The 25,342-nt window shown below is 37.6% G+C and overlaps 1 protein-coding gene across 1 annotated transcript; it reads left to right on the top strand.

The window, feature by feature from the left end:
• Nucleotides 1-1,233: 1,233 nt before the first annotated feature.
• On the top strand, nt 1,234-25,342 carry ciz1b (cdkn1a interacting zinc finger protein 1b). The gene is made up of 13 exons (XM_056458687.1): nt 1,234-1,304; nt 2,264-2,375; nt 3,857-3,932; nt 4,262-4,350; nt 4,511-4,572; nt 5,276-5,455; nt 5,701-5,825; nt 6,131-6,224; nt 7,511-7,624; nt 11,112-11,237; nt 11,308-11,380; nt 20,178-20,299; nt 24,697-25,342. Exons 2-13 carry the CDS (start codon nt 2,351-2,353, stop codon nt 25,309-25,311), a joined length of 1,701 nt encoding a protein of 566 aa, XP_056314662.1. The 5' UTR covers nt 1,234-1,304; nt 2,264-2,350; the 3' UTR covers nt 25,312-25,342.

Genomic DNA, 25,342 nt, shown 5'->3' with positions numbered 1-25,342 from the left:
GTAAGTAAAGAATATAAAAGGTGAACAATTTGGAAGTTTAATCTATTAGCCATTTTAAGTTATCTGTACTTAAACATGTAAGTTATCTGTAAATAAACATTTCAGTTAATTCAATGAAGAGACCACATTTGGTCAACTCAATTAATTGAGTTGTCGATTTCCCATATACTCAAACGAACTGAGGGAATCAAATTTCCCTTAAATCATTTGAGTGGTCTCAACTTAGGGTTTACAGTGTAGTGGGACAAAGAAAAATACTGGCTAACAAGAGAACTTTCTGGGAACAAAAAAGTAAATTAAACCACGTCAGGCGTACACTAAAAAATTATTTGATAAGTTAGTCATGACAGCACAAGTTTTAAGTTCATTGTAACTTATTAAACTAAGTTAATCGTGTTCTAACTCAACTTTATAAGTTACACAGGCTGTTTTAAGTCAGTTTAACATAATATAAGTTCAATGGACTCATAAGGTGAATTTGATTCAGCTTAAAAATTTAAGGCAAACAGGATTTTTTTTACAATGTAAAGTTGTTTATGTTAGCATTTGCATATTAGCATAGCAACTATGGTTTCATCTTAGAGTTTTATTAATAGCATATAGTAACATATAGGAGGCTATAATGTTATAAGAAATGTGTTATCCTATTAAACTTAACCACTTTTACCTCAAAACCTCAATTTAGTTCTGCAGTACAAAGTCATTTGCTTCTATTTTAGCTGCAACTGATGTCCTGCCTGATACTAATACAAGCATATCTTGCTTGTTTTGACACATTATTTAAAATGTGTGGTTAACAAATAATTGTTTCATTTTGGTGTGGTCGGACATAAATTTGGTAAATCTTTCATTTTGAGCCCTTAAAAGTCATGTGAAATAAAAACTAATTGCAATGCGACACAACCCATTTGCTTATGCTCACTGAGCAAGCTCATGCACAACACACACAAAAAGTTAAATGAATGAGGAGGCATGTGGACATAACACACAATCTAAATCAAGTAATTTTAGCATGTCAGAGTCAAATTTATGCATATAAAATTTATTTTCCCAACAACAAAATTGAAGTTAAAATGGCGACTGGCTAGTAATGTTGGAAATCTACTAGCCACAGTGGCTGGTGATCAAAAGTTTATGGTCAAGTCCTGCTAATAATCACTAACCACTGACTGTACTAAGTCTCTTCTTCCGAACCGGGAGAGGGCGCATTAGCGTTTAATGTCCATAGCCTCTAACCACAGCGCAAGAGGAAGAGCCATCTGCTATAAACAGTGATGGAGAAAGCCTTGTTTTCATATTAAAAGGTGAGCTGTTTTGTACATTACAGTGTCGTTGCTTTAAAAACTAAGCAGTTATAAGACGCATGCTGTCCATGCGAGTTTACAGAGCATTTTTCATCGTAAAGCAGGCGACTCACTGCTGTCAGAATGTTCAGTGCACAATATTCAACAGAGTTTCTGTCAGCAATATTTTCTGGCCAAGCCTAATCACTTGAACCTGTTATTGATTTATTATTTACACAATGGAAGGATTATCCTGTCTAGCTACTGGTTATTTTTCTAATACCATCTTTAAAAATATATGGCCGGTATTATTACATGTTATAAATGTAAAGGTGATAGTTGTACATGCGTTCTACTAGACAGATGTTTGGCATATTATTATATTAAACATGTTTTTATGTCTTAATATGTTTCAAAATGTTATTTATTCCAGTAAAGTCAAAGCTACATTTTCTGAGTGTGGTTAAATTGGTTTTATAATCGCACATTTGGACTTTCTCATTGGTAATATATTTTCAGAAAAGTATTCTTTGTAAATTATTAGGGAAATCATATTAGCAGACAGTAACTATCGAAGTACAGCATTGCTGACAGCCAGTTAAATAGTGTTAATGTTGTTTTGAAGTCATATTTACATGCGATTTAAGACCCAATATTTAAAGTAGCGTGAAAGAGAATTTATTTTTTATATTTTTTTATATTCAGACTTTCTCCGTAATAGTATAATTTAATAAAAGTGTTATTTGCAAATTCTAAATAGAGAATTCATATTAGCAGCCGATGACTATCGAAGTATGACATTGTTCACAGTGAATTAAATAATGCTAATGTTGTTTTTTAATCTTACTTAAATGCAATTTCTAACTGAATATTCAAATTAGCGTTGTAAACTATATAGGGACTGTTCAAATGAATGAATGTGTGAATATAAAATCAACTTTACCTCAAAAGAGAATTCAGCATGTTTTTTTGTATTTAAGGAGGCTTCAGTGCAAAATATAGACAAAAAGAAGGAGAATGTGCATAATGTAGCTGAGAAAAGTAATGGGCAGACGAGGAAAGCAAACATGAATTCAGACGTGAGGAGAGCAGGTGAGTACACATCAAACACTTGATTTATAGACTTGATACATATAAAATATGTGGTTGGATTGTATGTTAAGATCCTAAAAGAGGACCTATTATGCAATAATAATTTTTATAAGGCATTTAAACACAGCTGTGTGGCACCAGTCTGTGAATATAACCAGCTTATAATGGTAAAAATGATTTTTTTTATAATCACTCATGATAAAACAGTCTGCTGAAACACTTTGATTTACATTCTCCCTTTGTACATGTCATCAGAGGGGCAAAGCCCACCCATTAGTGACGATCTCTACCTCATTTTAATCGGATGTTAATTTTTTTATTTTTATTTTTATTTTTTATTGACTTTAATAGCAAACATACAAAATCCGATCTTACACAAAAAAAAAGACAAGAATAGTAACAATGATAATAATTTAACAGATCAGGTTAAATAATATTATAAACACATATAAAGCAGTAGAAAAAACAAAAGAGAAAAAAAAAACAATTAAGCAGAGTTGCATAAAAAACACAAATACAGCAAGAGGAAAGAAGGACTTTTGTATCTGTGATATTTCCAAAATAAGTATCATAATAATCCAAGAATCTATCACTTTTCTTGTTTTTAACCAGTCTGAGATTTAATAAATACATCAATTTCAATTAATAAATGTAAAAAAGAAGACTGTGAATTGGAGAATTTTTGTTTGTGAATAAAATATTTTCCATACAAAATAATAAAGTTAACAATGTAGTTCTCTGATATATCAGTTTTACCTTTATAGTAACAAATAATATATTGTAGGGGCTGGAAGAAGCAATGCACTTACCTACAGTATATGGAGATATAAGCTATTCCAAAAGCTTTTTGTGTTTTTACACTGAAAAAATATGTGAATCAGGGTTTCATCATGAGCATAAACTATCAACCTCCATATACTTTGCCACAGTACTATTCACTGGATATATTTTATGAAGATTTTTTAAATGAACCTCTTTTGTTTTATTGGGAATGCAGTACTTATGAGGTAATAGCCAGGCTTTTTTTCAGTCTATTAGGTCAATGAAGGATGCCCAGTAAAATTTACCCTTTTTTTTGTCAAATAGTCTAATTCCATTTAAGTTCATCTCTGATTCTTTAATAATATTTTAATTAGCTTAAATGAGATTTTATAAGTTGAATTAGGCATAGGATGTTAGTCTTGTTTTTTAATTCTGTAACTGAGCTGACATGATAGGGATTTGTAGCTCCGCCCTCTTTTGAAAAGAGCACAAGCTTAGTTGAATTTAAAGGGACAGTCACCAAAATTGCACAACTAGCATCAAAGCCTAAAAGGGTCAGTTTCAGAGTTATAAAACCATATTTGTAGGGTATTTTAAACTGAAACTTCACACTCTCTAGGGACATCAGATAATTTACATCTTGTTAAAAAAAAGGCATAATAGGTTGCATTTAATAAACAAATTGTTTGTTCCTTCTCATGCACTAAATAAATCCAAAGGTACCACTGGACAAATTCCTCATTCTCTAGTCCCAGAACTAGCAGAGCCACCTTTGAAAAAGCACAGAAGTCAAAGGTAACATACATTTTTCTGTTTCGGTTGAAAGTGAAGTGTTTTGATTATCTGGTTTAGATATGTTGTTAGATATGTTTACTATGTTGTTTAGACAATTTAACTGTCAAGCATGATTTATTTGATTTTGCTGACTTTAATTCTGAAACTTGTTTTATTCAGTTCATTCTTTTAAAGCAATTTAAAAGCTAGTTTTTAGCAAAAATAAACCGTAAAAGCTTAATATAATTTATATCTGTTATATACTTTTTTATACGCTGTAAAAACTAGCCATAGAAGCTGACATGGTGTTAATCACAAACAAACAAACAAACATGTGTTGTTTTGAACAGACTGAATGAACACGACAATGAGTCTGCCAACGGAGACAAGACTCAGCATTCACCAAAAGAAAACTCTGCAAGCGTTTCAGACCATGAAGGTATCTAGTGACTGTGCGCCATTCTGTTCTGTTTGTCTCCTCAGGCAAACTACAGATACACAGAAAAAAAGATGTTACTCTCTTTGTTAGCTTGTCAGTTGTTATTATTAAGTATGATCAATGTTAAACATACTTTTACTTTCCCCTCTATATGATGCAGATGATGATAACGGGAATGCACAGCTTGAAGAAGACAGTGAAGATCAAAGCAGAGCAGCAGAGGTGAAAAATACAGCTTGAGTAATGTATTTCAATCTTTATCATCCTCGATAACATCAGTACATCTCAATGAGTGCTAAATAAATAGTAAATAGATAGGAAAGTGGTGCAGGTGATCTACTGACCCTAACCCTTGTGTACTGTTCAAATTGACTACCCTTTTGTTATGTTCTTGACTGTTTTTGCCCCATTGACTTCGATTATAAGGACATTTTTTATTGCAAAGCCATGACACTAAATAATTATGATTATTTAGTGTCTATTATTTAGATTATTTAGTAGTTATTTTTGATTGTTGGGGTTTTTCTCTGTAGGTAAGAGGTAAAATTTTTAATTTTTACTGTCAATCATTAGTTGGCACCGTTTTGCCTGTGCAAAAAACGTTTCCAATTATTATATGGAGTGCTATGGAGTAAAACAATTTATATTGTGCGCATAAAGACACTATGTTCTGAGAGCTGAGCTACTTATTTTTTATTTTGTCAAACATATCAGTGCACAAAGGTGGTAAAGTCCATATAACCAATTATTTTTAAGCCATAAGCTTTTTTGCACTGAAACATTACAAATGTTACCTCTTTCCCAACAGGAAAAACCAGCAACATCAGGAATGCAGGATTATATGTTGTCATGGTTTTGCAATCAAAAACAATTCCATTATATTGGAAGTTATAACGCCAGGGTTAATAAGCTTTGTGTCTTTCAGGTGCAGGGTGTTGGGACGTCCCTGAAAGTGACCATCCAGCGCAGCAGTGAGAGTCGAGCATTCAGCACTTCACCTGAGGAAACTGCAGACGGTGCAGGCCATGATGGAGAGAAAGACAGAAGCAAACACACTGTAAAATTTACCTGCCACATTTGCAACCTCAGCTGTCCTGACATACAAGTAAGGTTTTACCATGTTAATGAGAAGAGGAGTCAGTTGATTTTGGTGATTAGTGTTTAACTTCGTTGCACATCCTTGGATTGACCATTCAATGTTTTGGCTCTCAGCAGTGACATTTACTATACATTTAACTGGACTGAAACTATTTCAATTTACTAGAACTTCATCTAAGTTAAGCTGCTTTGACACAATATACATTGTAAAAGCGCTGTAGAAATAAAGATGAATTGAACTGAATTCTGCAGGGCTTCCAGACTCACATGATCAGTTCAGATCATCAAAAGCGTATGATGGAAATCCAGCGTGTGAGTAACATCTGTCTGGCCACACCGTTACCTCAGACCCAGCAGTCCCTGCAGGGCACACACAGGTAAACGATGCTCTGATCTACACACTTTAAAAATGTGCTGTAAACAAAACATGTGATGCTGACAATCAATGGCGATAATCAATGTGAGATAGGCAGTATATAAAAAGAAAACTTTTTAAATAGCTAGTTTAACAATTCTTAGCTTACATAGAGTTGCTCATTTAAAAACAAAAATAAACATTTAGCATTCATTTTAACATTACTGTATTAACTTAAAAATATCAAATAAGGGATACTTATTGGTATTTGTAAAATAAAATGAGCATAACACTGTATTTTAGAAACAATTGTTTGTTTTGTACTAGAGAGCGGAGGATGGGTCATCAGCGCTGGTGTCCAACCTGCCAGTGTCATTTTACTGGTGACCTTATCGAGCACAGACGGACAAAGAAACACAAGGTGACCAATAATAAAACAGAAACACATTAAATCCAGAAATTCTTGACGAGTAGAGTTTGAATGTGTGCGTGTGTACATTGTGGTGAAGTTAAACGAGAGTGAAGTTAAACGAGAGTGAAGTTAAACGAGAGTGAAGTTAAACGAGAGTGAAGTGCGTGCAGTGAATAGAAGTTAAACAAAAGTGAAGTGAAGTGAAATGAAAGCAAAGTCAACTGAAGTGTAGTGTATGCAGTGAAGTGAAATGAAACAAAAGTGAAGTAAAGTGAAGTGCGTGCAGTGAAGTGAAGTAAAACGTGTGCAAGTGCATTCAGTGAAGTTAAACAAAAGTGAAGTCAATGGAAATGAAAGTGAAATACATGCAGTGGAGTGAAACTAAAGTGAAGTGCATGCAGTGAAGTCAACTGAAGTGTAGTGCGTGCAGTAAAGTGAAGTGAAGTTAAACAAAGGTGAAGTGAAGTACCTGCATTGAAGTGAAGTGAAACGCGTGAAGTCAAGTCAAATGAAGTGCATACAGTGAAGTGAAGTGAAACAAAAGTGAAGTCCGTACAGTGAAGTTTAACAAACGTGATGTAAAATGAAAGTAAAGTGTGTGTAGTGAAATTAAGGTTAATAAAATGAAGTGAAGTGAAATGAAAGTGAAGTGAAACACAAGTGAAGTGAAATGAATGTAAAGTTAAACGAGAGTGAAGTAAAGTGCGTGCAGTGAAGTTATACAAAAGTGAAGTGAAATGAAAGTGTAGTCAACTGAAGTGTAGTGCATGCAGTGCAGTGAAGTTAAACAAAAGTGAAGTGAAGTGAAATGCGTCCAGTGAAACTGAAGTCAAATTAAGTGCATGCAGTGAAATGAAGTGAAACAAAAGTGAAGTCCGTGCAGTGAAGTTAAACAAAAGTGAAGTGTGTGAAATGAAGTTAAATAAAAGTAAAGTGAAGTGAAACAAATGTGCAGTGAAACACAAGTGAAGTGAAGTGAAATGAATGTGAAGTTAAACGAGAGTGAAGTGAAGTTATACAAAAGTGAAGTGAACTGAAGTTAAACAAAAGTGAAGTGAAACTGAAGTCAAATGAAGTGCGTGCAGTGAAATGAAGTATGCATTTACCCACACTTGAAATTGTTCCTCTGCTTTTAACCCATCCAAGTACACACGCACACACACACACACACTGTGAGCACACACCCGGAGCTGTGGGCAGCTGTTGCTCTCAGCGTCAGGGGAGCAATTAGGGGTTAAGGGTTTGGGGTTAGAATCTCTAACTATAAAAAAAATTGTTTCTTGTCTCCACATTAGATGGCAAAAGTATACTCAAGACCTTTCTGTACCCTGTGTGAGCGCCACTTTAGGACTCCTCGCAAGTTTGTGGAGCATATGAAGTCTTCTGAGCACAAACGGAGAGTTGAAGAGGTTTGTATGTCTGCTTTTAGAGAAATTTAATGGGATAGTTCACCCAACAATGACAGTTCTGCCTTGTTCTTGTCTTGTTCCAAAATAAGGAAAACTGAAGAATGTTTGAAACCTGTACCCACTCAATTCCATAGTATTTGTTTTTCCAACACTCTTCAACATATTTTCTTTTGTGAAAGAAGAGTTAAGTTATGTTAAAGTTAAAGTCAAACACAATGTTTATTTCGCTAACGCACGTTGTTATTCTTTAGGTGAACAATTAATTTGTGCAGGTAAATCCACTGAAGAAAAATCTTTGTTTTAATAATCTTCAATCAAAGTCTGAGCTTTTGTGTTTGGAGTGGCGGTCATTCTCTGCCGACTTCTGTTTGACTCATAGACTGTAAAATATATGGACGGAGCATCCGTGACGTCACCCATAGGTTTCTGAACACTGCAAAAGAAGCCACAAGTAGGCGCGGCCAACCGTCGCCATTTTGTTCGCGCGGCATCGCACCCACGGCGGGATACCAAACTAGGGCAAAGAGGCGGAGAGTGGGCGGAGCTACAGACGCCTGCTGGCAATTTGCTTAGACCTGGCAGACAGACTTTACATTGGGAGAAACGCTTGATACTTTATTACCTGCGACTCGTTTGTGTTCTGACCACATGTGCTTGGCTGTACACTATATCAATAAAGTGTTTAGACTTTTAAAAACACTGTAGTAATACAGTGAGCCACTAAACATTGTTCTTATGACGTTTTTCTACAGGAGGAAAATGCTAATTACTTCCAAACACTTCAAATCTAGTGTGTGTTAATAAATGCAAGACTATTGATGAAATCCAGCAAAACACTTATAACGCTTCAGATGACTGTTCTAGAGCCTACAGCTAATCAATCTGTCACATTCTGGAGTGCTTTACAGGTCTAAAGAACATTATAAATGATAAATGATCTTAAATAAAACAAATACATTTATAGAGACGGTATACAAGTATATAACTTTACTCACATGGGAAACAAGGCCACGTGAATGGTTCGTGAGCACAATTAAGTGCACACAGCATCCCATATCATCTGATAATTGTAAGAAATAAGTCCAAAAGGCAGCTGACTGTGTAAAGCCACATAAAACAACACAAAAATACGATGAATATGCCGAGATCAGTGGCTAATCTGCCGGATTCAGCTGAGGTGAAGTGACGGCGACCAGCGAGACCTAGCTGTCACTCAAGTGGCCACGCCCTTAATTATGCAAACTTAATATAACCTAAAATAAAGGAAATGGATGAGTTATAAAAAAATTCACCCCCCTCACAGTTGTCATGGAGGGTAATAATAGCTATATGAACCAAAATCGTTCTTTGTACCAGGCTGTAAACACCTTTTTTTCTGTTGTAAAGTTGGCCATTCTAACAGTGGGCTCAATTGCCACTTGCTCTATTATGGAGCCAGGACTAGCGGAATTTTGATGAATTGCAGTTTCAGTTACTTCCGTATTGGCTTCCCGAGAGAGAGCGGGAGGTTGCCGCTTGGTTTGACTACTTCAGCCCATAGGCTGTAAAAAATATGGACGTAGTATCCGTGACGTCCCCCATAGATTTCTGAAGAGCACAAACTAAGCTACAAGAAGGCGTGGCCAACCGTCGCCATTTAGTTCGCACGTCATCGTGCCAACCGGGGGTCACCAAAAATGGGCAAAGAAGAGCTACATACACTTGCTTACTAGCATTTTGCTTAGACATTTTTCTTTGGGAGAAACACTTTATACTTCATGACCTGCGACTCGTTTGTGTTCTAACCACTTGTGCTTAGTTGTAAACTATATCAATAAAGTGTTTCGTCCTTTAAAAACACTGTTGTAATACATTGAGCCACTAGGCATTGCTCTTGTGATGTTTTTCTACAGGAGGAGAATGCGAATTACATCCAAATACTTCAAATGTAGTCTGTGTTAGTAAATGCAAGGCTATTTATGAAATCAAGGCATAACACTGTATGACAACATTTCAGATGACTCAGGGTGTCTGCGGGGTCTTGAAAAGTATTAAAAGTGGATAAATTAATAATGAGAAAATTAAGGCCCTTAAAAGGTATTGAAAAGTCTTAATCAGGTTTTTACGAGGTCCTCCTCAAAATGGAAAAATGTAAGTTTGCATACTCCTGGTTGGAGAAAGACGAGTTTAAACAGTGGCTAAAGCTTGACGCTGAAAACAACCATGTAATTTATTCTTTCAAGCTTTGCTTCTTCTGAACTTATCTAAGTTTTGTTGCATGGTTGTGCTCCATTGATTTAACTACAACTGTTTATTAAGTTAAAGGTTTGATACTGATAAGAACCTGAAGTGGCATTGAGGTCTTAAAATAATCTACGTCTTTAAAAAGTCTTAAAAGATATTGAAATTGCCTTTAGGATTCCCGCATATACCCTGTGACTGTTCTATAGCCTGCAGCTAAGCAATTGATCAGATTCTGGAGTGCATTACATTTCTAAAGACAATTATAAATGATAAACGATCTTAAATATAAGAAATACATTTATAGATATGATATATAAGTATATAAGAATTTCACTCACCTGGGAAATGGAGGACACTTGAATGGTTTGTGAGCACAATTAAGTGCACACAGCATGCCAAATCATCAGATATTTGTTGGAAATAATTCCAAATGGCAACTGACTGTATAAAGCCACATAAAACACAACAAAAGTACGATGTATATGCCGAGTTCAGCGGCTAATCAGCCGGAATCAGCTGAGGTGATATGATGACGACCATCAAGAGACCTAGCTGTCACTCAAGTGGCCACGCCCTTAATTATGCAGACTTAATATAACTTATTATATACGAAACAGACGAGTTATAAAAACTCCTCATGGTTGTCATGAATGGTAATATTAGCTATATAAACAAATAGTTTTTTGTGCCAGGCTGTAAAAACCTTTTGTCTGCTGTAAAGTTGGTCATTTTAACATTGGGCTCAATAGAAATGTGCTCTATTTTGGAGCTAGGACTAGCGGAGTTTCAATTAATTGCAGTTTCAGTTACTTCCGTATTGGCTTCACAAGGGAGAGCTGGATGTTGGGTTGTTGCTAGATCGGATATGGTTGCAGCCTGAAGTTAACAAGAATTATTTATTTTAATCATTAAATTTCCAATTTTTTCCCAACCCAACCGTCACAGTACTGTAAAAATATTATTTATTGTTATACAGTGTCTTAAAAAATATGCTGCTTTATTGATGTGCTAATCACACTTCTGGCCGGCCGCGTATCGATCTAGACTTTACCGGGATGTTGCTGCTTGCTTCAGCCACAATATTCTTAACCTCACCCCTTTTATTGTTCATTTGCTTAGGGCATGATGCGCAGAAAGAAAGCCCCACCCCCTACTATTTCATTTGAAAGTACATCAACATGCTGAAATAAAAGTCTCAGCAACTAACTTTAATGGATAAAATGTCATCTGTATAACTTCTGCATCAACTTCCACATCGTTGCAGTTAAGACACGAGGGTGACCCAGAGGTTATGGAGGAACTCATAACAGTGGATGCTGTCGGCTGCTTTGAGGGGGAAGACGATTATGAGGAGGGTGGAAATGAGGAAGAGTTTGCGGTGTTTGAGAAGGTTAGTTTCATGACTACAGTATGTGATCTCTTCTGTTACTCTTATAGTTTGACTTGAATTTTGTGGATAGCATCCTGCTCACAGAGAGATGGCTCCGGATGAGACGACTGTTTATGAGGCGTATGATCCAGAGACACAATACGGTGAGTGCCACCACATCTCTAGATTGTCAAATAATTTCATTTTCAGTGTTCGGTTATAAGATGCATTTTTGACTATCTGATCACTAGTGTAAAATGTGTACTTGTTAAATACAAGTGTAATTAAAGCTGCAAGCAGCGATGATAGGGACCTCGCACACGGGCTCACCGCCGCCCGGTGGCCGTAGGATGACAGAGAACCGCGAACAATAATAATTTAAGCCGATACATAAAAAAATCTGAGAAAATCACAGATTTATGCCATACTTGCTCCTGTCAGCAGGTGGCGCTATGACTGTGACTCAAGATTGGCATGTAGATGTCTTCAGTAGTGGAAACTCATCAAACATGTGAAGTTTCAGCCTGATCGGACATTGTGTGGATGAGTTATAAGCCAAACTACCTACTGTCAGCAGGTGGCGCTATCACTGTGACTCAATATTGGCATGTAGATGTCTTCAGGAGATGAGTCTTAACAACCATGTGATGTTTCAGGCAGATCGGACATTGTTTGGCTGAGTTATAGGCAATTTTATTGTTGACAGCAGGTGGCGCTATAACTGTGACTCAATATTTGCATGTAGTTGTCTTCAGGAGTGGATTTTAATCAACCATGTGAAGTTTCAGGCAGATCGGATATTTTTTGGCTGAGTTATAGGCATTTTTAGTGTTGCCAGCAGGTGGCGCTATAACTGTGACTCAATATTGGCATTTAGTTGTCTTCAGGAGTGGATTTTAATCAACCATGTGAAGTTTCAGGCAGATCGGATATTTTTTGGCTGAGTTATAGGCAATTTTAGTGTTGCCAGCAGGTGGCGCTATAACTGTATCGAGTTATTGGCATGTAAACATGTTCAGGTCAGGACACTTATTAAATGTGTGAGTTTTGAGGCAGATCGGATCATGCGTGCCTGAGTTATAACAACTTGATGTTTCGTGGCGAATCATCAAAGTTTGCGAGTCCGCCACGGACACGCCCATCGACGAAAACTCTAGACCTTCACAATATATCATCGATACTGCTTTCAGATGACACCACTCAAATTTGGTGCTGATATGATGAAATTTGTGGGAGGAGTTTGTTTCACTGTAAATCATGTCATTTCCTGTAGCCAGCAGGTGGCGCTATAATTGTATCGGGATATTGGCATGTAAACGTGTTCAGGTCAGGACGGTTATCAAATGTTTGAATTTTGAGGCAGATCGGATAATGCATGCCTGAGTTATAACAACTTGATGTTTCGTGGCGAATCATCAAAGTTTGCGAGGCAGCCACGGACACGCCCATCGACGAAAACTCTAAAGCTTCGCAATTTAACATCGCCAAGGCCTTTAGATGATAAAACCCAAATTTGGTGTTGATCGGATGAAATCCCTTGGAGGAGTTCGTTAAAATACAACGCCTGGAAATGGCAAAAACGCCACTTTTTCGCCGCAGGAAGCTGTAAATATCCGACTTCCTGTTGGGTTTGAGATATCGCTCCTTGAGACTTTTTTGTAGGTCTTGGCATGTTTGAGGTGTGTGCCAATTTTCGTGCATGTGCGTGATTCGTGGCTCGGGGGCTTGTCCGTATCAATTTTCTAGGTGGCGCTGTCGAGTCATTTTGCCACGCCCACTTCCGAGACCCATATCAGCCGACCATTTACGCCGCGTTTGATGTGTGTGCAAATTTTCGTGACTTTTCGAGCACGTTTAGACCCTCAAAAGTGCCCCGATTAGGGGCGGAATAATAATAATAATAATAATAATAATAATTAAAGCTGCAAGCAGCGATGATAGGGACCTCGCACACGGGCTCACCGCCGCCCGGTGGCCGTAGGACGACAGAGAACCGCGAACAATAATAGTTTAGGCCGATATATAAAAAAATCTGAGAAAATCACAGATTTATGCCAAACTTGCTCCCGTCAGCAGGTGGCGCTATGACTAAGACTCAATATTTCCATGTAGATGTCTTCAGGAGTGGAATTTTATCAACCATGTGAATTTTCAGGCAGATCGGACTTTGTTTGGCTGAGTTATAGGCAATTTTACTGTTGCCACCAGGTGGCGCTATGACTGTGACTCAATATTGGCATGTAGATGTCTTCAGGAGAGCAATCTTATCAACCATGTGAAGTTTTAGGTAGATCGGATATTGTTTGGCTGAGTTATGGGCAATTTTAAGTTTGCCAGCAGGTGGCGCTATAACTTTATCGAGTTATTGGCATGTAAACATGTTCAGGTCAGGACACTTATCAAATGTGTGAGGTTTGAGGCAGATCGGATCATGCATGCCTGAGTTATAACAACTTGATGTTTCATGGCGAATCATCAAAGTTTGCGAGTCCGCCACGGACACGCCCATCGACGAAAACTCTAGACCTTCACAATATATCATCGATACTGCTTTCAGATGACACCACTCAAATTTGGTGCTGATATGATGAAATTTGTGCGAGGAGTTTGTTTTACTGTAAATCATGTCATTTCCTGTAGCCAGCAGGTGGCGCTATAACTGTATCGGGATATTGGCATGTAAACGTGTTCAGGTCAGGACGGTTATCAAACGTGTGAATTTTGAGGCAGATCGGATAATGCATGCCTGAGTTATAACAACTTGATGTTTCATGGCGAGTCGTCAAAATTTACGAGGCCGCCACGGACACGCCCATCGACGAAAACTCTAAAGCTTCGCAATTTAACATCGCCAAGGCCTTTAGATGACATAACCCAATTTTGGTGTCGATCGGATGAAATCTCTAGGAGGAGTTCGTTAAAGTACAACGCCTGGAAATGGCAAAATCGCCACTTTTTCGCCGCAGGAAGCCATAAATATCCGACTTCCTGTTGGGTTTGAGATATCGCTCCTTGAGACTTTTTTGTAGGTCTTGGCATGTTTGAGGTGTGTGCCAATTTTCGTGCATGTGCGTGATTCGTGGCTCGGGGGCTTGTCCGTATCAATTTTCTAGGTGGCGCTGTCGAGTCATTTTGCCACGCCCACTTCCGAAGCCTATAACAAACGTAAATTTTCGCCACTTCTGGGGCGTGTGCAAATTTTCGTGAGTTTTCGGGCATGTTTAGACCCTCAAAATCGCGATTCATTCGGGAGAAGAATAATAATAATAATAATAATAATAATAATAATAATAATAATAATAATAATTAAAGCTGCAAGCAGCGATGATAGGGACCTCGCACCCGGGCTCACCGCCGCCCGGTGGCCGTAGGATGACAGAGAACCGCGAACAATAATAATTTATTCCGATACATAAAAAAAATCTGTGAAAATCACAGATTTATGTCAAACTTGCTCCCGTCAGCAGGTGGCGCTATGACTGTGACTCAAGATTGGCATGTAGATGTCTTCAGGAGTGAATTTTAATCAAGCATGTGAATTTTCAGGCAGATCGGACTTTGTTTGGCTGAGTTATAGGCATTTTTACTGTTGCCACCAGGTGGCGCTATGACTGTGACTCAATAATGGCATGTACATGTCTTCAGGAGAGCAATCTTATCAACCATGTAAAGTTTTAGGCAGATCGGATATTGTTTGGCTGAGTTATAGGCAATTTTAAGTTTGCCAGCAGGTGGCGCTATAACTGTATCGAGTTATTGGCATGTAAACATGTTCAGGTCAGGACACTTATCAAATGTGTGAGTTTTGAGGCAGATGGGATCATGCATGCCTGAGTTATAACAACTTGATGTTTGGTGGCGAATCATCAAAGTTTGCGAGTCCGCCACGGACACGCCCATCGACGAAAACTCTAGACCTTCACAATATATCATCAATACTGCTTTCAGATGACACCACTCAAATTTGGTGCTGATATCATGAAATTTGTGGGAGGAGTTTGTTTCACTGTAAATCATGTCATTTCCTGTAGCCAGCAGGTGGCGCTATAACTGTATCGGGATATTGGCATGTAAACGTGTTCAGGTCAGGACGGTTATCAAACGTGTGAATTTTGAGGCAGATCGGATAATGCATGCCTGAGTTATAACAACTTGATGTTTCGTGGCGAGTCGTCAAAATTTACGAGGCCGCCACGGACACGCCCATCGACGAAAACTCTAAAGCTTCGCAATTTAACATCGCCAAGGCCTTTAGATGACATAACCCAATTTTGGTGTCGATCGGATGAAATCCCTAGGAGGAGTTCGTTAAAGTACAACGCCTGGAAATGGCAAAATCGCCACTTTTTCGCCGCAGGAAGCCATAAATATCCGACTTCCTGTTGGTTTTGAGATATCGCTCCTTGAGACTTTTTTGTAGGTCTTGGCATGTTTGAGGTGTGTGCCAATTTTCGTGCATGTGCGTGATTCGTGGCTCGGGGGCTTGTCCGTATCAGTTTTCTAGGTGGCGCTGTCGAGTCATTTTGCCACGCCCACTTCCGAAGCCTATAACAAACGTAAATTTTCGCCACTTCTGGGGTGTGTGCAAATTTTCGTGAGTTTTCGGGCATGTTTAGACCCTCAAAATCGCGATTCATTCGGGAGAAGAATAATAATAATAATTAAAGCTGCAAGCAGCGATGATAGGGACCTCGCACACGGGCTCACCGCCGCCCGGTGGCCGTAGGACGACAGAGAACCGCGAACAATAATAATTTAAGCCGATACATAAAAAAATCTGAGAAAATCACAGATTTATGCCATACTTGCTCCTGTCAGCAGGTGGCGCTATGACTGTGACTCAAGATTGGCATGTAGATGTCTTCAGTAGTGGAAACTCATCAAACATGTGAAGTTTCAGCCTGATCGGACATTGTGTGGATGAGTTATAAGCCAAACTACCTACTGCCAGCAGGTGGCGCTATGACTGTGACTCAATATTTTCATGTAGATGTCTTCAGGAGAGGATTTTAATCAACCATGTGAATTTTCAGGCGGATTGGACATTGTTTGGCTGAGTTATAGGCAATTTTACTATTGCCACCAGGTGGCGCTATGACTGTGACTCAATATTGGCAGGTAGTTGTCTTCAGGAGAGCAATCTTATCAACCATTTGAAGTTTTAGGCAGATCGGATATTGTTTGGCTGAGTTATAGGCAATTTTAAGTTTGCCAGCAGGTGGCGCTATAACTGTATCAAGTTATTGGCATGTAAACATGTTCAGGTCAGGACACTTATCAAATGTGTGAGTTTTGAGGCAGATCGGATCATGCATGCCTGAGTTATAACGACTTGATGTTTCATGGCGAATCATCAAAGTTTGCGAGTACGCCACGGACACGCCCATCGACAAAAACTCTAGACCTTCACAATATATCATCGATACTGCTTTCAGATGACAGCACTCAAATTTTGTGCTGATATGATAAAATTTGTGGGAGGAGTTTGTTTCGCTGTAAATCATGTCATTTCCTGTAGCCAGCAGGTGGCGCTATAACTGTATCGGATTATTGGCATGTAAACGTGTTCAGGTCAGGACGGTTATCAAACGTGTGAATTTTGAGGCAGATCGGATAATGCATGCGTGAGTTATAACAACTTGATGTTTCGTGGCGAATCATCAAAGTTTGCGAGGCCGCCACGGACACGCCCATCGACGAAAACTCTAAAGCTTCGCAATTTAACATCGCCAAGGTCTTTAGATGACATAACCCAATTTTGGTGTCGATCGGATGAAATCCCTAGGAGGAGTTCGTTAAAGTACAACGCCTGGAAATGGCAAAAACGCCACTTTTTCGGCGCAGGAAGCCATAAATATCCGACTTCCTGTTGGGTTTGAGATATCGCTCCCTGAGACTTTTTTGTAGGTCTTGGCATGTTTGAGGTGTGTGCCAATTTTCGTGCATGTGCGTGATTCGTGGCTCGGGGGCTTGTCCGTATCAATTTTCTAGGTGGCGCTGTCGAGTCATTTTGCCACGCCCACTTCCGAAGCCTATAACAAACGTAAATTTTCGCCACTTCTGGGCGTGTGCAAATTTTCGTGAGTTTTCGGGCATGTTTAGACCCTCAAAATCGCGATTCATTCGGGAGAAGAATAAGAATAATAATAATAATAATAATAATTAAAGCTGCAAGCAGCGATGATAGGGACCTCGCACACGGGCTCACCGCCGCCCGGTGGCCGTAGGACGACAGAGAACCGCGAACAATAATAATTTAAGCCGATACATAAAAAAATCTGAGAAAATCACAGATTTATGCCATACTTGGTCCTGTCAGCAGGTGGCGCTATGACTGTGACTCAAGATTGGCATGTAGATGTCTTCAGTAGTGGAAACTCATGAAACATGTGAATTTTCAGGCAGATTGGACATTGTTTGGCTGAGTTACAGGCAATTTTACTGTTGCCACCAGGTGGCGCTATAACTGTATCAGGATATTGGCTCATAAACATGTTCAGGTCATGACTCTTATCAAATGTGTGAACTTTGAGGCAGATCGGATCATGCATGCCTGAGTTATAGGCAATTTTAAGTTTGCCAGCAGGTGGCGCTATAACTGTATCGGAATATTGGCATGTAAACATGTTCAGGTCAGGACTCTTATCAAATGTGTGAGTTTTGAGGCAGATCGGATCATGCATGCCTGAGTTATAAGAACTTGATGTTTCGTGGCGAATCATCAAAGTTTGCGAGTCCGCCACGGACACGCCCATCGCCGAAAACTCTAAAGCTTCGCAATTTAACATCGCCAAGGTCTTTAGATGACATAACCCAATTTTGGTGTCGATCGGATGAAATCCCTAGGAGGAGTTCGTTAAAGTACAACGCCTGGAAATGGCAAAATTGCCACTTTTTCGCCGCAGGAAGCCATAAATATCCGACTTCCTGTTGGGTTTGAGATATCGCTCCTTGAGACTTTTTTGTAGGTCTTGGCATGTTTGAGGTGTGTGCCAATTTTCGTGCATGTGCGTGATTCGTGGCTCGGGGGCTTGTCCGTATCAATTTTCTAGGTGGCGCTGTCGAGTCATTTTGCCACGCCCACTTCCGAAGCCTATAACAAACGTAAATTTTCGCCACTTCTGGGGCGTGTGCAAATTTTCGTGAGTTTTCGGGCATGTTTAGACCCTCAAAATCGCGATTCATTCGGGAGAAGAATAATAAGAATAATAATAATAATAATAATAATAATAATAATAATAATAAACGGAGCAATTCCAATAGGGCCTTGCACCGTTCGGTGCTCGGTCCCTAATAATAATAATAATAATAATAAACGGAGCAATTCCAATAGGGCCTTGCACCGTTCGGTGCTCGGTCCCTAATAATAATAATAATAATAATAATAATAATAATAATAAACGGAGCAATTCCAATAGGGCCTTGCACCGTTCGGTGCTCGGTCCCTAATAATAATAATAATAATAATAAACGGAGCAATTCCAATAGGGCCTTGCACCGTTCGGTGCTCGGTCCCTAATAATAAAAAACATTACAGATACAATAGGGCCTACGCACCGTAGGTGCTCGGTCCCTAAATATGGTCTAAAATTAGGGGAGGAAGTCAAAAATGCTTCAGGCTACTTTTGTAGTAGGGCTGCACGATACTGGGAATGACTAAAAACCTCTACAGAAATTGTGATTATTATTATTATTATTATTATTATTATTATTATTATTATTATTATTTGCTTTTATCATTTCACTGCCTTGACTCTACTTCCTCTATTTTCAACTCTTGCTTTGTGGCACTATGTATGTATACCTTTCGGCCAATAGAATTAAAGTACCTACTGGGGAAGTGGGTATAAAAATATTAAGGCCCCTTCTGATTGGTCAAATTTGCATCAACAACCTGTATAACACACAATTGCTTAAAATTAATTTTTACTTTCTTTACCTTTGTTTTACCAGGGAAACCACTTGAGATTTGCGATCTATTGACCTGGAATTACAATTACATTCAGCATCAACACATATATCACATAAGATGCAAAACATAACACAAATACATTCAACATGATCACATAAATCTTATTAAATGACAAGACAATTAAATTAGTTTGATTTATTGCACCTCTTCGATAATGTTCATTTTTCGATATAAAGTGCAGCACTATTTTGTAGCATAGATAGACCTAATGATAAATATATGTATATATGTATGTATATATATATATATATATATATATATATATATATATATATATATATATATATATATATATATATATATACAGTTGAAGTCATAATTATTAGCCCCCCTTTGAATTTGTTTTCTTCTTTTTTAAATATTTCCCAAATGATGTTTAACAGAGCAAGGAAATTTTCACAGTATGTCTGATGATATTTTTTCTTCTGGAGAAAGTCTTATTTGTTATTTCGGCTAGGATAAAAGTTGTTTTTAATTATTTTTTTTTTAAACATTTTAAGGTCATAATTATTAGCCCTTTTAAGCTATATTTTTTCGATAGTCTACAGAACAAACCATCATTATACAATAACTTTCCTAATTACCCTAACCTAGTTAAGCCTTTAAATGTCAGTAAGCTGCATAGAAATGTCTTGATAATATCCAGTCAAATATTATGTACCGTCATCATGGTAAAGATAAAAAAAATCAGTTATTAGAAATAAGTTATTAGAACTATTATGTTTAGAAATGTGTTGAAAAAAATCTTCTCTCCATGAAACATAAATAGGGAAAAGAATAAACAGGGGCTAATAATTCTGACTTCAACTGTATATAGCATATTTAACATTATTAGATTTAAAAATTAGAGAAAGCCATGCATGCACCCACCTGTAGACCCTTAGAAAAGTGATCGAAATGGACAAATACATGCTGCTAGTGATCCAAAATGCATCATGAAATGGATGTAAAAGAGGCTTAAGTTAACAGCTCTACCTTCTGACCCTCAGGCACTAGTTTTGTGGTCCCTGTTGCTGGATTTCTCTGCAAGCTGTGTCATAAATTCTACCACTTTGAGTCTTCTGCACGGGAGACTCACTGCAGGTCTCTTATGCACTTCCAGAACCTACAGGTGAGGAAAAGTATGCAGTTGGTTTTTTATTGCTTATCTCTTTTTTCCTGTAATAATTGCATTAGTTTATATAACTGTTGCTCAGGCCTCTGTTACTTACTAGCTCTAAATGTTAAGGTCAATTATTCCTAATTATTTTGAGGCTGCTGTTTTTTTAAAATATAAGAAATTAATCAAAAGTACTGTAAAAATAGTTATATATTTATTAAATATTTTAATTCAGTTTACGCTATTGATTAAGCTGTATATTTTATATCAATCTAATATTAGTCTGTATATCAATCTAATGATCTGGTGCTTGTGAAACATTTATTTTTAAAGAGTCTTACTGACCTCAAACATTTAAACAGTAGCGTGAGCTTTTACTAAAAGAAATTGCCTACAACTAGAGGATATTTCAGGGGATAGTTCACCCAAAAATGAATATTTGCTCACTATTTACTCTGCCTCAAGTGCTTACAAGCCTTTATGAGTTTTATACTTCAGTTGAGCACAAAAGAAGATATTTTGAAGAATGCCGAAAACTTGGTTGCAGGATTCTAGCTCTTTTCAAAAAATCTTATTTTGCGTTCAACAGTAGAAACAGCTTTGTGATACATCAGTAAATGATGGCAGAAATTTCATTTTATTGTGCAAACTATCCCAGTGTTTCCTCTAGGATTTTTTTCCAGCTGAGGCGGAAGGGCTTTTTTACACATCTACCAACTATCAGTGGTGTTATTTCAATGACAAATGTCGTGAGCGCAGCATTACAAGTCGAGATTGCAATTATGTGTACGAGCAAGCGAATCTCTTTGCTTGCGCGCCGATTTCCCCTGTTCATGCACAAAACTTCTTGCACGCCCCCTCAAATACGCACTGCTTAAGGGCAGATCTTCTTGTGCGCTCTCAAATAAACGCTGCTGAAGTGCGATTTAGAGCGTTTATGTAACAAGTATGTCTCCAGCATTTATTAGATTTGCTAGGAATATTTATGAATGTGTCCAACAGACCTACAGAGCGGTATTAATGCGTCCTGAAGTTAAGTGAAACGGCTATACGTCGTGTTTGCTTGCCTCACGCATCACACACCTGTCAGTCAGTCAGTCAGCACGTAATCTTAAAGGGTTAAACAAATAACGCACAGCACTACTACACTTACAGAAAATTAATATTTGTATCCATTTCTCAGTGAATATAGGTAATTTATTACTGTGCATTGAAACAAAACTGATTTATTAAACAGATATATTTATTAAAATACAATTTTAGTAACAGAAAGATAATACATATAAATTCATGCGAAATATTGGGGAAAAAAATTACAAATGAGAAACTTTCAACACAATTTAATATATTTTTAGTTCCTCTTGAATTTTGCTCTTTTTTTTTTATTAAATTTTTTTATATTTTTTCCTAAGATATAAATTTTGTGTACTCGTTTTGGACCATTATAATTAATTTTGTTAAATAAGCTCCAGATTTGACTTCAGTACTGACTAATCTAATGTATATGCACAAATATAATATTGTGAAGCTTTCTATAGAAAAATATCCGAGTTCGAAGCTTTCTAAAAAAAAAGCTTTCTATAGAAAAATATCCCGAGTTCGAATCCCGGCTTGAGGACATTTCCCGCCCCTATCCCCTCTCTCTCTCCCACTTCGCTTCCTGTCTGAAATACTGCCCTATTCACCTAATAAAGGCTAAAAGGCCAAAAATAAATCTTTAAAAAATTAAATAAAAAAACGGGAGATTTGTGAGGGGTGTAATTATATATGCTGAGCATTGTATTTATCTATAAATTAGAAGCTCAAGGGAGAGAAAATTAGGCATTTGGATGTCATGTCTGAACAGCTCTTTATAATGTCTTCACCACATGGTCCTAGCCCATGGCTATATCACTACTCACAAACATGTCTGTTTTTATAATATATAGGAGAAGCTAATGCAAAGCTCTCTTATTTTTATTTTTATTTTTTGAAAATGTTTTTATTGTTTTTTTTTTAATATAAAATACAAAATGCATACAAATACTTCACAATTTAGAAAAAATATATATTAGTGAAACAATAACAAATGCATAAAGATAATACCAGAGAACACAACAGGGTAGACACGTTCATATTTTAAGTGAAGAAATGAAATTCTCCCACATAACCACTTCCGGCAACACGGTGGCGCAGTGGGTAGCACTTCTTACTCACAGCAAGAAGGTCGCTGGTTCGAGCCTCGGCTAGGTCAGTTGGCAAATTTCTGTTGTACGGCGCTGCGAAAAGAAGCGGGGTTAAACAATAAGATTAGACATTAATAAAAGTGAGCGATTGCTCCATGTTTTTAATTTCTTATTTTAAATTATCTTCTATTGGTCTCAAGCAATCACCTGATAGGATTTCGCAGGTAAGAATTCACCAAGCTTGAACTTTCGAATGCAGTGACACATCGCACATGCTTGTGTTTCAGCAGTGGTGTGAAGTAACTAATTACAAATACTCTAATTACTGTAATTGAGTAGTTTTTCTCAGGAATTGTAATTTACTAAGTAGTTATATAAATGTGCACTTTTACTCTCCCTTGAGAATATTTTTAGTGCTGTAGTACTTTTACTCCACTACTTTCTTTCAACCTGCAGTCACTACTTTATTTTTTCTTGTCTATGGGTATTAGAAAAATCAGTCCTGTGATTCCTGTCCAATAAAATCGCACATAGAAGTAAAGAGGTAAATTGCATCACAATGAACTACCTCAAGACATGTGCGCTTCATAATTAAAGCAAACTGTTTGGAAGCAATAAAAGTGTTCAAGAAGATATCCAAAATCTTTACACGTATTGACCCAGAGACCCAATGTTTAGATGCATGTCACTGATGAGAAGACGACGGATGTTTACTGCATGATGACAGAAATGGCCTTAGACACCCAGCAGACACAAGACCTCAACATAACATCTGATTGAAGTTGCACCCCAACGTCATGGGGATGTTGCATTTTGTAAGTAAATGAAAAGCGTGTTGACGTCAGAACCCAACGTCAGGCCGACGTCAATGTCCAACGTCCAACCTAAAATCAACCAAATATCAACATCTAATGACGTGTGGACGTTACCAATATGACGTCTATCAGACGTTGGATTTTGGTTACCATACCTGACGAATAAATGTCAGTATTTGACGTCAATATGACGTTGGTTTGAGGTGTTGGTTCGACATTGGATTTTGGTCACTTTCCAACACAAGCTAAAATCAACCAAATATTAACGTCATTTGACGTCGTTATTGGACATCAAAATAAAATTGTCCTTAGACGCTGGCTAGACATTGAATTTGAGTCACCTGACATCGAACTAAATCAAACCTAATATTGACGTCTTATGACATTGTGTGTCTGTTGGGCAATAATTAAGGCACTACAGAAAGTTATGTTTACACACATCCACTAATTACATGTAAATGCATCAGCTTTTTACAGCATATTACTCACAACTCTTGACTACTTTTAAAAGGGTTTTTTACTCATACTTTGAGTAATATTTACTGCAGATACTTTTACTTGCACTACATTTTTAGGCAAGTAATGGTACTTTTACTTGAGTATGATTTTCCAGTACTGTTTCCAACACTGCGTTTCTGGTATGCTGCATTCGCATGCCTATAAATGAAAGTCTATGGAACGAAAAGTGCAGTGTGATCGTGGCTTTATAACAAAAGTAGTTTTACTTACGATTACTAGTTTAACAAACTATTAAGATTATCTAAAATTAGTTTAACATATATCTGTATATTGGAGTGGAGGTTAGTTGTTTTTACTTCTTTTCTTTGCCAAAACATGCTTTCACATTATTAGTGCTGTGTAAGCATCTATTTTACATAGATATAAAAGTAAATAGAAACTATTGCGTGTTTTATGGTATGCTGTACTAAATTTCAATGTTTCTTATGATGTACCACGTGTATGTAGATATCACATGAAATATTAGGTCATGAAAATTGACTTGAAAGTCCTGGAAAAGTCATGGAATTCTTGTAGTAAAAATGTGTATGAACACTGTATAAGGGTGAACTCATTATTCGTAATATGTGGAACCTCAGTCTTATCACCTAAAAACATATCCTGGGTGAGAGGAGAGGAATAGTAAATCCCAGGCATCTTAAATTGTCCTAACACAGATTCCAAAAGGGTTGAATCTTTGTACACCGCCCTAAAGCATGGAAGTATGTGCCAATCTCTTGTTCACATCTCCAGCATTTATCATCGTCCAAACATCCCATTCTAAAAAGTCGAACTGGAGTGCAGTAATACCAATGACGTATCTTATACTGTATGAATTTACCTCTTGCTTCCATTATATGAAAGAATTCTATTCCAGGTATCTTTATTTATATCATTACCGATATCTAGCTCTCTTATTTTTGATTTTCAGAAGCACAACGCCCTGAAGATGCAGAAGAAGGCATCTCATGACGACTGTGAGAGCGATGTGTCATCTAACAGCCTGATGAGAGATCCTCCAGGCTGTTCCTGCACCAATGAGATGTCAGCGATTTCTGACAGCAGCCAATCAGATCTCAGCAGACCTCATGTCAGTTCCTTGAGAGAGCAATTACACTCGAGGAAACTCAAACCATCTAAAAAACCTCGCAAATCAAAATCTGCACGCTCAAAACGCTCTGTAGCTCCTCAGAAGTCTGCCGTGGTCATGAAACACTTAATTTGTGCTCCACACGGTGGCTCAAGGTCAAGTCAAGAGTCACACTGTAGAGAAAGCAAAAAACCTGACTCAAGTGTTCAATCGCAACAAGTACAATGTGAGTCTAGTGAAAAAGAAAAGATTTCCTGTGACCCGGTGCATTACTTAGAAGAGCGTGAAATTGTGAGCTTAACACCCACACACTGTTTGTGGCATGTGTCGGGGTTGGAAAATGTTTCAAAATCAATTGAGGTTAAAGAGACAGTCAGCAGAGTCCATGCAAAACTCACAGGCCATGTTCATAAGAATTCAACAAGCATTTCTGCAAACGCTGTGAAGGACACCTGAGTGAAAATAATAGTATTACAATACAAATATT

The sequence above is a fragment of the Danio aesculapii genome, chromosome 5 (assembly GCF_903798145.1).
Source record: "Danio aesculapii chromosome 5, fDanAes4.1, whole genome shotgun sequence".
NCBI lineage: Eukaryota > Metazoa > Chordata > Actinopteri > Cypriniformes > Danionidae > Danio > Danio aesculapii.
The sequence above is the reverse complement of the archived record's forward strand: the minus strand, read 5'-3'. Positions and strand labels throughout refer to the sequence as shown.